General features: G+C 34.7%; 1 protein-coding gene across 17 annotated transcripts in view; it reads left to right on the top strand.

Annotated features, from left to right (window-relative positions):
* The window catches only part of DGKB (diacylglycerol kinase beta), a 367,688-nt gene that overhangs the window by 90,453 nt on the left and 263,950 nt on the right, over nucleotides 1-13,285 (top strand). For 13 of the 17 annotated variants that reach the window (XM_030503309.1, XM_030503319.1, XM_030503416.1 and 10 more), the window contains 3 exons: nucleotides 6,636-6,789; nucleotides 9,703-9,738; nucleotides 11,281-11,421. In XM_030503309.1, the coding sequence (XP_030359169.1) occupies nucleotides 6,636-6,789; nucleotides 9,703-9,738; nucleotides 11,281-11,421 (331 nt within the window). The remainder of the gene's footprint in view (nucleotides 1-6,635; nucleotides 6,790-9,702; nucleotides 9,739-11,280; nucleotides 11,422-13,285) is intronic. The other 4 variants (XM_030503389.1, XM_030503370.1, XM_030503396.1 and 1 more) reach the window with 1 other exon arrangement.

Genomic DNA, 13,285 nt, shown 5'->3' with positions numbered 1-13,285 from the left:
ACTGCAACAGGAATGTTCTCATAGTATTTGGAAATAAGACAGATTAGTCTGTCTTGTTTCACTGTTACAAAAACTGCTTCTGCTATTCTGAAACATAAGAAATTAATAGCAAGTTATTTGCACTGATGGAACTTTTCGTATGTATTCTGTTCATGTCATTAATATTAAAAACAACCAACTATTAAGTGTTTTGGACTAAAACATATTTGCTGAAATTTGATTGTAATGTTTTAGTCCGAAAGGCCCTGAATGACCTCTCAGAACAATTTAGAATTGCTGTTTGCTGCTTTGTTTAATAAATAATACTGTATGTAATAGTATAATTGCATAAATATTTATTTATATATATGCAATGCATAAATGTGTTCTATTTCTTTTAGCATGGGCTTAGATCCAAAATGGGTTACTTCCACACGGAGCGAAGTTAATTCTATTAGATGTGAGGCAAATGGTGAAATCTTCAATCCAGTGAAGGTTGTAACATTTTTGTTCATTTTCAGAAACAAGTCTATGGACATCTTAAGAAGCTAAAGTAAAAAACCTAAGGCGTTTATCAAGTAGAAGTGCTTTATGGATTAGTAGCACTTGAGAGAGTCCTTCAAGATCCCGATATGAATAAGGGCATCAGTATAATACCGACATCCAGTTTTAGGCATTTTCATTCCTTTCTGAACTGACCCTTACTGTTCTCATTAGAATATAATCATCCTGCTTGGTTTTACAGCTATGAAATAAAATACTTCACAGTGTTGTGAAGTAGAAGTCATGCCTTATCACTGTGTATTCATGGGCATAGTTAATAAAGGCATAAAAGACACCTTAGGATGTCTTTCTTTGTAAGTCTGTTGTGTTACTTAGTTGGGCGCACTGGGGCAAATCCAGAACCTTCTTTCTGTAGTCAGTCAATCATTTAGAACTCATTATAAACTTTGGTCTGTTTCTTCTTTTTCGGTTAACCGTATGGATCAGTTTGGGGAAGCTTAGAGAAGAGCAATGCTTATGGGTTAAATTCTTGTTGTTCCCAGCAGTTTAATGCTGGGATTTATTTTGAGAATTTTGTGGATGGTTAATTAAATGTTACGAATTTTTCCTGACAATTTATCATGTGAAAAAAGATGCAAATTTTCCTCTGCATTGAGTCATAGTGAGCCCAGTTTCAGGTTTGCTTTCAGAAAAGCTAAAAATGTTTAGTGGTTGATAGATTTTATTTGCTGAAATGAATTTAAAAGTTAAAAACTGTGCAGCCTTGCCTCTGCCTTCTGTCCCTTCTCCAAGGTGGACATACATCTTTTTTTTTTTCCCCCCCTTGAATTTCAGGTAATTTGAAACATTGACAAAATCTATAAATGGGAAATGATAATAATAACTGCTTCTAAAAATACTAATAAAATTAATTTTATACAGATGTTATGGTTTAAATTAGCTGAAACTCAGTCGTGTTTTAGAATGTGTACTTCTCTGGGCTTATATCAAAAGTTTTCATTACTGAATGAAGTTTTATTGCCCAATAATATAGAAGATTATAAAGATTTTATAAAGTCTTATTTTGTCAAGTTTATTTTTGTAATGTGTAAGAAAAGGAGCTCCAGTAAACTTGGTGAATCAGTGGTTTGACATAAAAAGAGGAATCCAGTTACATATGATTAATACAAAGCCACCTACCTTTCTGTGAACCTACAGGAAAGGCTTTTCTTACCTTTTTTATTTGAATCAAAGCTAAAACAGCACAGATTTTTATTCTCTTCCCTTCCCCCCAAAGATTTAGGCCAAATGATTTGAAAGTTCTTTTATGTTCCTCTGAATAACTATTGCCTGCTTCAACTATGTCCTTATATATCTCCCTGTTATTTTCCTGAGATTCTTAAACTTGTGATCGTAATCTCCCTATGCCCTGGTAGTGTCTTGTGAAATTGAATGAATTAATTCATGTGCCAGGTTAATTGTAGTCAGTTTGGTACATCCTCTCACGCTTTCATCCCCTCACTTGGGAAACGTCATGGAAAATGCCTTCTGAAATGCTAAATCCTTCTTTCTCAGGTTCATTTGAATTCAGCTGAAGCTTCTGGAAGCCAAGCAACTGTTGAAAATTAAGCAATTAGCCTTCATGCTTAAGAAAACAACATCCACCATTATGGCTTATGTATTATTCTGATATTATTGATCTGAACTATTTAATTAATGCTTGCAAATTCATTAACAGAAATACTTTCAAACTATACCAAAATTCATTAAAGTTTTCGTCTGAGAAGTTCTGATATGATAGTGAGATTTTAAAAAGAAGATATTGTGGTTTACATAGCAGTGAGCTATGTAAACTAATCCGTGTTAGTACAGAAAATTAATCTCCTCTGCTTGTTTCTTATATTTTTTCTTTTTTTTCTTTTTTTTTTTTCAGTCTTTTTGGTTACTAAAACATTGTGTGTTTCCTAACTGGGATTGGGGGAAAATGCTAGTAATTAAAGGAAGGGTAGTTACATACTGAAGCATTTTCATATTTTTGAATGGTTCCATGAGGAAAAAATACAATATTGTATAATTACAGAATACAGAAATGCTCATAATATTGTGTGTTGTTCTCTCTTCTGTGAAAGTTATTTTAAATTAAGCTGAGCAAATGTTTTGCGTCTCTCATGGATTAACCCCTGCCAGCAACTAAGTACCGTGCAGCTGCTCCCTCAACCGCCTAGTGGGACGGGGAGGAGAATTTGAAAAAGGTAAAACCTGTGGGTTGAGATAAAAACAGTTTAATAATTGAAATAAAGTAAAATATAATAATATAATAATAATAATAGAATCATTTTAATAGGAAATAAAAGAGGGGGGAATAACCCCCAAGAAGGAAAAGTGATGCACAATACAGTTGCTCGGCACCTGCTGACCAATGCCCAGCCTGTCCCCAAGCAGTGATTGGCCCCTCTCAGCCAGCTCACCCCAGTTTATATATTGAACACAATGTGCTGTGGTATGGAATATCCCTTTGGCTAGTTAAAGTCAGCTGTCTTGGCTGTGCTCTCTCCTGGCTTTTTGTGCACCTCCTCACTGGCAGAGCATGGGAAGCTGAAAAGTCCCTGACTTAGGGTAAGCATTACTTAGCAACAAGTAAAACATCAGTGTGTTATCAACATTGTTCTCATACTAAAGCCGAAACACAGCACTGTACCAACTACTAGGAGGAAAATTAACTCTATCCCTCTATCTAAAATTAACTCTATTCCCTCTATCCCAGTCGAAACCAGGACAGCATCTTTAAATATTCTCTTCTAGATGAACTGTACTCAATACTAAAACCTCTGCCTGGTGATAATACTCTAATGCTTGTAAGTCATCTCCTGTGGTCCTTACAGGATTTCTTTTAAGAAATTATTCTTTTTTTCTCCACTTAATGTAGTGGCTTATGTATATTACTGTGAGCGATGATAGACAAAACTCTGAAAGTAATTTAAAGTGAGCCTTTTTTTAAGAGTTTGTCCCTTTTTCATTGGAAAGCTAGATGGCTAATGTAAACTACTCCTAGATCTCCTGTAGTCTGTAGTCTAACCCAGTCCTGTTGTTTACTGTATATACATTTACAAAAACAAATTTCCAGAAATGACTGCCTTACTTTAGAGCTCAGTTCTAATAGCATAATCTACAGCAAGTATGTTAGGCTGTCTTGAAAATGTTTTTCAGCTATGGAGTATTAGAATCACAGATTTTATGGATTTTTTGCATATAGGCAAGAACCTAAGTCACAGGGCTCTATGCATAGATCTCTTTTAGGCAGGACTGTTGTTGCACATTCTTTTGATGCAGCATGTGGTTTTGCCATACGCATTTTGAGCTACTATAAACATTCCTGATGTCTGTTCAAGTCACTTGCCAGCTCCTAACTAACTTCCAGTATATTTTGAAAGCTTTTGGATATGCAAAGTCCGAACTCTGGTTGCATGAAAGTTGCTGCTTCCCCAGGGAAATACAGGTCACAGAGCATGTTAGAGCAGAGGATAAAGCTCTTTCAGCTTAAGAAATCTGACCGTAGAACAACCACCCACTTTCTTTTTTCCTTTGCTGAGCACCCTAACCAGTGACGGTCAGGGTGTCAGATATAATAAATGGACGTGGCTGTGAAGTCATATGTTACTTTGCTATCTGTTGTCTTTCCTGGACAGAAAACATGAGGAAGTTTGGAACTCTTGTTTTGGAGGACACTGCAGTAAATGATAATTTGACCATCTTTAGAAAATATTGAAAAGTTTGAACAACTTTGAGAAAGGGAATCTTCAGGAACAAACAAACACATAATTTAAACTTATTTATTAATCTATATCTCTACCCAGGCATAATTCTGACCCCATAAATGAAAAAAATGTAGCATTAGGGATTTAGTTATTGCTGGCAGCTTGTTGGACCAATGTCACTCAGGCAGCAGTTAAAAAAAATCTAAGATCGCTGTTAACTCAAGGAATATTTTTAGCATTATATACATAAAATCCACAGACATCATAAATAAAAATCCCCTTTATGTACTTCAGAGATTTTTTACATGTCCATCCATAAACCATAACTTAAATGGGATTGTAATTTGGTTTTCTGTTTTCCCTTTTGACTTGGTTATTCCTCTTTGTATGTAATCTAGTGAAATAACTAAGACATGTTTCATTAATGAACAATCTAATGAAGCAATTTCACATCTTTAAAGTCAGTCAATGTAGTGATTATCTGTTATGCTTGTAGATAACAAATACATTTATATAGTGTGAACTACTGACTGATTTACTTGGATGCTGATACAAATTCGTTTGCCATTGTGGTTTCATAGTTTATAAACATTTAATTAAATGTCAGTGGCTTTATAATTGAGAGAAAACAAAGTTTGTAGCATGACTGAAACATTGTATGATTTGCCAAAGTAGCAGAAGGTGGCTTAAGCTCTATTATGAGACAGAGAGAGCCCACGTCCAAGTTTTACACCTATCTTGAGCCTCGTGAAGGCAGGGGTTTTTTTAAGTCTGCTGTTGTTTTCAATAGGTAAGAGTTTTATTGGTTTCACTGAACTTTCTCAAATGAGCTGTTCTGGATTAGAAGTGCAGCATAGATACCCTCTTGCCAAGTTTGCATTCCTAACAATAATGACTTGCACAAGATTAGTCAAATTTTGCAATCTGTGTTGTTGGTCCCTCATAAGGACAGTGATATGCATTTAAAACATTACCTTGGAGCAGTTAGGTCTTGGCCTTAATGGGAAACTCCTTATTTCATGGAGACATAAAATTTCTACATCTCAGAAATATATATATTAAAAAAAAGAAAAAAAGGAAAAAAGAGACAGGAAGAGAGAAATCCCTGCTCCAAACTGTTGAAAGTCATTGTAAAAATTACCTATTTCCAAGGTCAATGAGGTATTTCAAAAATTTAGTTTAAATTTTCTAGCATGGTTTCAAGCTGATTTCTTGCTAGTCTTTTCCCTCCTAATGCTGCATGCCTGTTGCTGAACCTAAAGGATTTGCACTGGTTTTCTCTGGAGAAATGGAGTCTTCCTGATGCATAGGGAAATTTCTCCAAGTCGATTTTGTGGTATAATATGGCTTTATCCCTTGATTATTTAGTGGTGAAAAGTTGCTGTCCTGTTTGAAACAAAGACTGTTTTACAGGTCAATGATTGATAAGCTGTTTTAAAATCGCATACTTAACTGAGTAGCATAATTTATAAGTATGCAGTTGTCAGTTATTTCTGAGATAAAACTAAAATTGCCTTAAGCTCTCTCAATATGTTTCAGGATACCTTTATCTTTAGTGGTTCTAAATTAGCAGGATAAAATGAGATCATAATGCTTGACATTGCTGTAACCTCTTTGCACTCTATGCCTTCCTTAAGGGAGGTAGTGGAGGGGGAGGTACTGATGTCTCTCGGGTGACCAGCAACAGGACACATGGGAATGGAATGAAACTGTGTCAGGGAAAGTTCAGATTGGATATTAGGAAAAGGTTCTTCACTGAGAGGGTGGTTGGTCACTGGAACAGGTTCTCCAGGGAAATTGTTACAGCACCAAGCCTGTCAGGATTCAGGGTGCGTCTGGATGATGCTTTTAGTTACACAGTTTAGTTTTAGGTAGTCCTGCAAGGAAGAGAGAGTTGGACTTGATAATCCTTATGGGTCCCTTCCAACTTGGGATATTCTGTGATTTATTACTTAAAAAAGACAATGCTGTCTCACCAGAAGAAAATATTGATGGAGTTGCATTAATCAGCTCTTACCTTGCTGGCAAAAACAAATCCAAATTAAACTAAATGACACATGTTTTGTATCAACACCTTTTTTTTCCTTGTAAGTAATGTTGCATGTCTCAGTATTCTCATTTGATTATTAGAACCTATTTAAGACAGGGTGATTACTTTCTCTTTGGTGAATACCAGGAAAATCTAGGAAAAGACAGGAGGCCTTCAATTCCCTGAATTAGGCATCCAGAAATCCCCTGATTGTTGTCTGCCTAATTATGGATAAAGCTAAGACTTGCTAGGTACATCCCTGTAAGCTCTGTAGGTGCCTTTGTTTTCAGCTTTATATGTGCTGTTAAACTATATTCTATTCAAGAAACTAGAGAACATAGAACTTAATTTTTTTTTTTTTCCCCCCCCCCCTTTTTTTCCCATCCTAGACAATTGATTTAGAGGGGTTCAAGCTGTTCATGAAGACTTTTCTGGAGGCAGAGTTACCAGATGATTTCATCGAGCATCTTTTTACATCATTTAGCAACAAAATCTCTCACTGCAGCCCATTAACAAAAAACAAACCCCAGCACCTTGCTGGAGGTAAGTAATGAAATAACATTAATATAAGAGCTGAAGGTTCCATCCCCATGCTATTTTACTTCTAATAGCTATAAATATATGGAATTCAAAACTGTGTATTTTCTTTTTTGTTTTGATATTTGTGAAATTGGAGAAACTAGCTCAATTGTGAACAAGAAATACTGTGATAAAAAAAGTCAAATGGTTTTGTCTTTTTAATTCATAATTATGATGCAGCTGAGACACCAAGTGGACAGTTTTTGTCACGTTAATGCTAATCAGATTGCTATGGTTACATGATCCTGCTGCCTACTCTACTGTATAAACGCTTTGAAACCTTCAGGTATTCAGGCAGGAGGCTCTTGCTGCTACTCTTATCTACAGTTCCTGTGCCCAGTTACTGCTGCTTCTCTTAATTATCTAGGTGTGATGCTGCTATTAATAATCTTACATACTTATCAGCTACTGATTTTTTTACATGTCCTGTAAGTGTTAGCAGTATTTTTTTTCCCAGCGTAAGAATCTGACATTTTCATGCTAAACTGAGCATTTTTATAAAAGTGATTTCGAGTTTAGAGGGCATAACATGTTAAAATACATCTATGCAAAATAGTGTTAAAACCTGCCAAATTACAGAATTTTATAAAGTTTTTAAAGAAAATTTGTGGAAGAAATTTAGGGTTACCCTCGTAACTTGAAATATTTGGTTTAGCGCTTCAGTAATTTGGGAACTCTGTCAAAATCCAGTGGCTAAAAGCAGAAACTAGACGAATTTGATGAAATAAATTCTGCATTTTGAGCAGCTGGGAGCTTAGAGCAGGTTACCAAATGGTTTGATGGGTACTTAATTGCTTGAATTCTTTAGATGAAGATTAGGTGTCTTCAAATTGCAACTCAACCAAAAGTTGTGAATTTGGTACAAGTGCTGCTGTCTGAAATGTTAGCTTTTCTTGCAGGTACCAAGCACTAGATTTCCATAGATGTATCAGTGTACAGTACTAATTACAGGCATTCAGATATCACCCATTCAGATATCACCAAAATGGTCAGACCGTTTTTTCTTTTTAGTGCATGTCATTCTCAACAATGTTAAATAATGGGTTTCAGTTATTTTTCTTTGTTTAAGTTTACAGTACCTGTTATTTCCTCTTCTTAGCTTATATTTCCTGGCAAGAAAAACCAACCAACCAACCAGAAAACCAAAAATACCCATATTACATTACCATCTTCTGTTAGGTTATAATGTATACATATAATGGTCATTAAGTGCAGTTAGACTTCACCAAAAAAACTTTCCTGCTAGCAAAGTTTCTTTAGTACATCAAGTGCTAAGAAAACTTCATAATTGTTTTTTTTTAATCCTTTCTAATCAGAACTGCCATAGGCACATCTACTGCCACAAATATCTGCTGTGTAGACAGTGCATTTCCTTGGGCTTTTGTTGGTTCCATGTGCAGAGGAGTAGGCTTAGTAAACTGTGTTGTAATCAGTTGTGTGGAGTATTCCTCCTCAAAACCTTCTCTTGCTAACTACAGCTCTGATAATGAATTAACGATGGTTTGGGCAAGTCATTTAGACCGGTGATTCGGTCCCTTGCCCTTAAAGATGCTTTGCAACAGAATCTCTAAGGGCACTTCTAAATGTATTCGTTATTGTATGCTTCAGGGTGTATTTTGGATGTTGTAAATTTTCAGCATTGCGTTTTTTTTCAGTGATGAATAGACCCAGTTGCCTGTAAAGTCTCAGCAGCACAAATCCATTTCCTCTTTCGTTGCTTTTAAGTTTTCATTGAAGTTTTCATCATGTTTTCACTGAGTAGCATCAACAATAAACATGCACTATACCAGCCACCAAAGTTTGTAATCTTTTACACTTAACACTTTTTGCCTGATGACACCAATAGCAGCTGCCATTTAGTGCTGCACATTTATTTATTATGCTGTGTTTTTACATATGTTGTCTGACTAGTGTTGTTTTAAAAAATCATCTTTTATCATTCTGGTATTTTGAAACTTCATATGTACATAATTCATATGTAGAAATAAGAACAGCTGGTTTTAGGTCATTGCAGATTTACAGCTAAATTCTGACCAGTATAGGCCATACTCAGCTTTCTTCATTTCCACTATAATTGTTTGTGATAGATTTTATTCTTATGTGTTGTAAAATAATGATGATGGTAATAATTGTCATCGTTATGGTTGTTACTGTTGTTGTAGTTTAAACTGTATGCTAAGTTTCTTACTCTAATGCTACCTCCTAAATTTTTTTTCTCCTTCACTCACTTTTCCCAATTTGTAATTAATTTTCATCTTCTTCTGCTAGTAAGGACTTAAGAAATAATGTAAAGTGAGACCAGATTAGTAGTCTTCCATATGTACTTAGAGTAATACCAGATATTATTAATACCAAAATATCAATTAGTATATTGAAATTGATATTGAAAAATATCAATTAGTAATACCAAAAATATCAATTTATTGTTGATAAATTGTTTTTATCCAAAGCATGTTTCAGAGGTACAATTCAGTTCACTTCAGGGGGGAGTTATTTGTGCTTGAAAATATACCATTCATATTGAAGTTCAATTGCATGATATTTAGACTAGATGTTACGTCTTTATAATTTGTAGCATTTAAAGGGCAAAAAGTTTGCATTGGTACATTTTGTAGTGCAAATGAAAATTACAGAAAGCTGTATTTTAGGATATCCAGTAATTTTTAAATGTTACCAATAGCAAAAAAAGAAAGTGACCGTATTGGGAAATAAATTTGCCAGGAACATTTGACATTCTTCTGGAAAATGGAAAGGTACATGAGGGCTAGAGAACATCACAAGGAAAGCAGCAGGGTTCATAAATCTCTCTGGTATGTGTCTGTTTTTTACTCAGTATATCTTGGTCCACTCATGTCTGTTCATAAATTGTGTTTTCAGTTAAGGTGTCTGAAGAGAGATGGAAACAGATGCCAGGTAAGCAGCAGCACTGTAAGTCAGTACATTGGAGCCACCTCTCTCCCACCTCTGATTAAGAGGTAGCCTGTACCTGGAAGCTTATAAGAAGCTAAAAGATAGCCTTAAATTTTGTATTTCTTTTCATCGGGATTTCAGGACTGCACATTTTTGAGATGAGTTAGTCTAAGTTTTGTAACACTTTTTATTCTGTGCATAGGATTTATGTAAGACTGGAATGTGAACTATTTGTGTACATTGTGTGATTAAAGCTAGCATCTTAATTGATTAATATTTTATAATGTCTTAATTTTAAGGGCACTTAACAGGTACGCAAGCTCATTTAATAGAACATTACACTATTAAATCTTTTTATAAATTTAAATATCTACTTTCATTGTTTATTATCTGCCTGAAACCATTAACTTGGTTCAAAGATATATTTTCTGCATGCCAATTTACTCTTATTTACTGATTTTATTTTATTTTTTTTAAACATGGGTATCTCAGTAGATCTTTGAAAATGTCTTCAGATTGTAATTAAGTTTTTCAAGATAAAAATAGAGGGAGGGGGAAACACCAGAATTGTCTCCTTTTGCTACAGTAATCAACTTGTCCAACACAAATGGATGAAATTGTTTATACAGGTTATGTGTGCAATGACAGATCTGTTCTGAATTAGTCATAGAAAATATTTATGAACAGTATATCCTTTTGTAAAGTTTCATCTTCAACATCACTAAAGTCAGTGAGAAATGTAACAAACTTGTAAGGCAAGTTTTACTATTGTTTTCTCAGTGTTCTGCTGTCCTTCCCCCCACCCCCCCACCCCCCCCCCCATTTGTTGGTCTTGCAGACTCCAGTAATATAATCAGGTCCAGTTATATTAACATTCTCTTCGAACAAAAAGTTTGGCAGTGTTGAAACCTGTGTTCCAAGTGGTACATTGGTGCTGCTCTTGATCACAATATTTGAACAACTATTATGGCTATTATTTAAGTTCTGTGTTTATTTTCATAGTTTTCTGTGGCCAAGGCTTCCCATGTTTTGTATATGTGTTGCTCCGACACATCTGGCTGTGTTTTCGGGAAGACTACATGCGTATTATCAGTTTTCTTTGACACTAAAACATTCTCAATTAGTGTAGATAGTCTCAATCTATGAATTTAGATGAAGCTTCTACAAGCACAAGGAAGAGCATGGAGCATTGGTCAGGGATTGTTTTAATGCTTAAATTAACATGTAATGTTGTAGAACAAAAATATTCACCAATTTTTTTATAATCAAATGACAGATCAACAGATATGAAAACAGGGTTATGCCATTCCCATAATTGATTCCCCCCGCCCCCCCCCCCCAGTAGTTTGCTTTATGCATATAATATTTTGCAACCTCACTATCATTTTAATTCTGCCTTTGCTGGATAAAATGTGAACATGAATTGTTTAAAACTTTGTATTTATATTTAAATTAAGTCATCTGAGATTCACATAAACTGAAGATGCATGTATTTTCTGCTTATATCATATGTTAAGAGTAACAAAGCTTGTGGGTTATTTCCAGGTCTGAGACTTAACAAAGGTACCTCTACATCCCGACCTCCTACTCCTGCCAACTTAAATTTACCAGACATGATCCAGCTGAAAGATATTGTTTGCTATTTGTCACTGCTAGAAAGAGGAAGACCTGAAGACAAGCTAGAATGTATGTTCTTTTTTTTCTTTCTTTTTTTGAAGTTAATTATATGTATTTATTTCAATAAGTCATCAAAAATTCTGTTTCTAAATTTTCAGTTTGAGACTCAGTTTTGAGTAGCTATATTATAAAAATATTGTCTAAGTGGCAATTCTTGCAGAAATTACCCTTTTTTCTTGCTAATGGTAGTAATTTGATGAGATCTTAATTAATTTCTGTCTAGCACATGCTAAGATGAGGAGTAAAAATCATAAATTCTTAGTTAAAATAATCCTCTCTATACTGTTGTCTCTTGATTAGTATTAGATCCAAGAAAAACAAATGAAATTTGTTGAGGATGCTTAGATATAGAGGTGGTGAATAATCCGTAGTAAACAATCTCATTCCAACAAAGAAGAGTTGTTAATATAAGCTGTATTAGTGAATACAGAAAAGCCAAAAATTATCTAAGTCTGCATTAGTGTTGGAAATATTTGACACTGAAAGTTAGAAATTACTTGATTTTTTTAATTAGGGGCCTGATTCATTAAAGCCCAACATCTCTACCTGTTCAAAAAATTAACTGAAAGTTTAATTGGAGAAAAAACCGAAAAAAACCTGTATGTTTCCCTGTCATGGAATTTTAGAAGCCAATTTTCTGGATAGATAAGCAGTTGATCTAGTAATACAGTCCTTCGTGAGACCAGATATACTTTGATATACATATCTGGTCTGTCTGTAAAAGAACTGTGGGGTCAGTCTGTGATACTGCATGGAAAGTAAATACTCAGTGTGATAGGAAATGCAGAGAGTAGGCTGCTTCTGCTGGAACAAGGGATTCATTACATGGTTAAATGACCGCATGTTGTTGGAAGTATTTTGATGTTTCATTACCTGTAGTTAGCTTACAATAACAACTTCGTACTGTAAGATCACCGATACTTTTGCCTCAACAAAGATTATAAGGAGCCATCCCCAAATTTGGTGATACTAGTTAGCTGTCATATAATTAGAATATAAGGATGTATGCGTGAATGTGCATTCAGAACACAAGCACAGGAAAACTAAGTTCCTAACCAAGATTGAATTTAACTTGCAATATAATAACTGTTTCATAGTAACAAGTTAATGCAAACCTTATCAGAACTCTGAAGAGCTCTGTGCACAAACCATAGCATGAAATGGAGATCAGTTGCCTCCTCTAGTGTCAGGAATTGCCACAATGAAAAAGAGGAGAGCCAGAGGAGCAGGTGATGATTTTAGTGCAGGGGATGTTCCATGAACTTTGTGCAAAAGGAACTGTATAGGCAAAATACTATGAATGATCTATATGTTTTAGGACCGAGAGAGAATGATTTAATAGATGTATGGTACTTCCATGTACGATATATTCAAGATCCTTTTTACTACATATAATTAAAGTTATTATATGGGTTTATTTTCTACTTTCTCATACAGAGTTGAAATATACCACATATTGTCACTTTTTAGTGTCTAAATATTGACTTATAGTGTACCATTATTATGCAGAATTCCCCATTGACTTTAGTTGAATTGTTGTTATAAATTAATGATATAGTTTAACCCTTTGTCTGAAATAATTTTATAGCAGTAGGTCATGTGGCTGTAAGGCAAATTATAAATTAGTAGCAGTGGAGAGAAAAAAGCAAGGACGGCTTATTCTGGAGTTGCCAAAATTAATATTAATACTAATCTACAATCAAGATTTTAATTTTTCTTCTGTTGGCAAAAAAATGCAAACAGTCTGGATCATAGCTGAGTGGAAACTTGGTTCAGGACAAGTAGAACATGGAAGTGGTGCTTTCAAACAAAATTTGATATAAACTGGAGGGGTTTTTAAGATAAATACACTAACAGGGATTAATGTTTAGGG

Source organism: Strigops habroptila, chromosome 1, assembly GCF_004027225.2.
Source record: "Strigops habroptila isolate Jane chromosome 1, bStrHab1.2.pri, whole genome shotgun sequence".
Classification (NCBI taxonomy): Eukaryota; Metazoa; Chordata; class Aves; order Psittaciformes; family Psittacidae; genus Strigops; species Strigops habroptila.
Note: the sequence above shows the minus strand (reverse complement) of the source record. Positions and strands in the feature narration are given on the sequence as shown.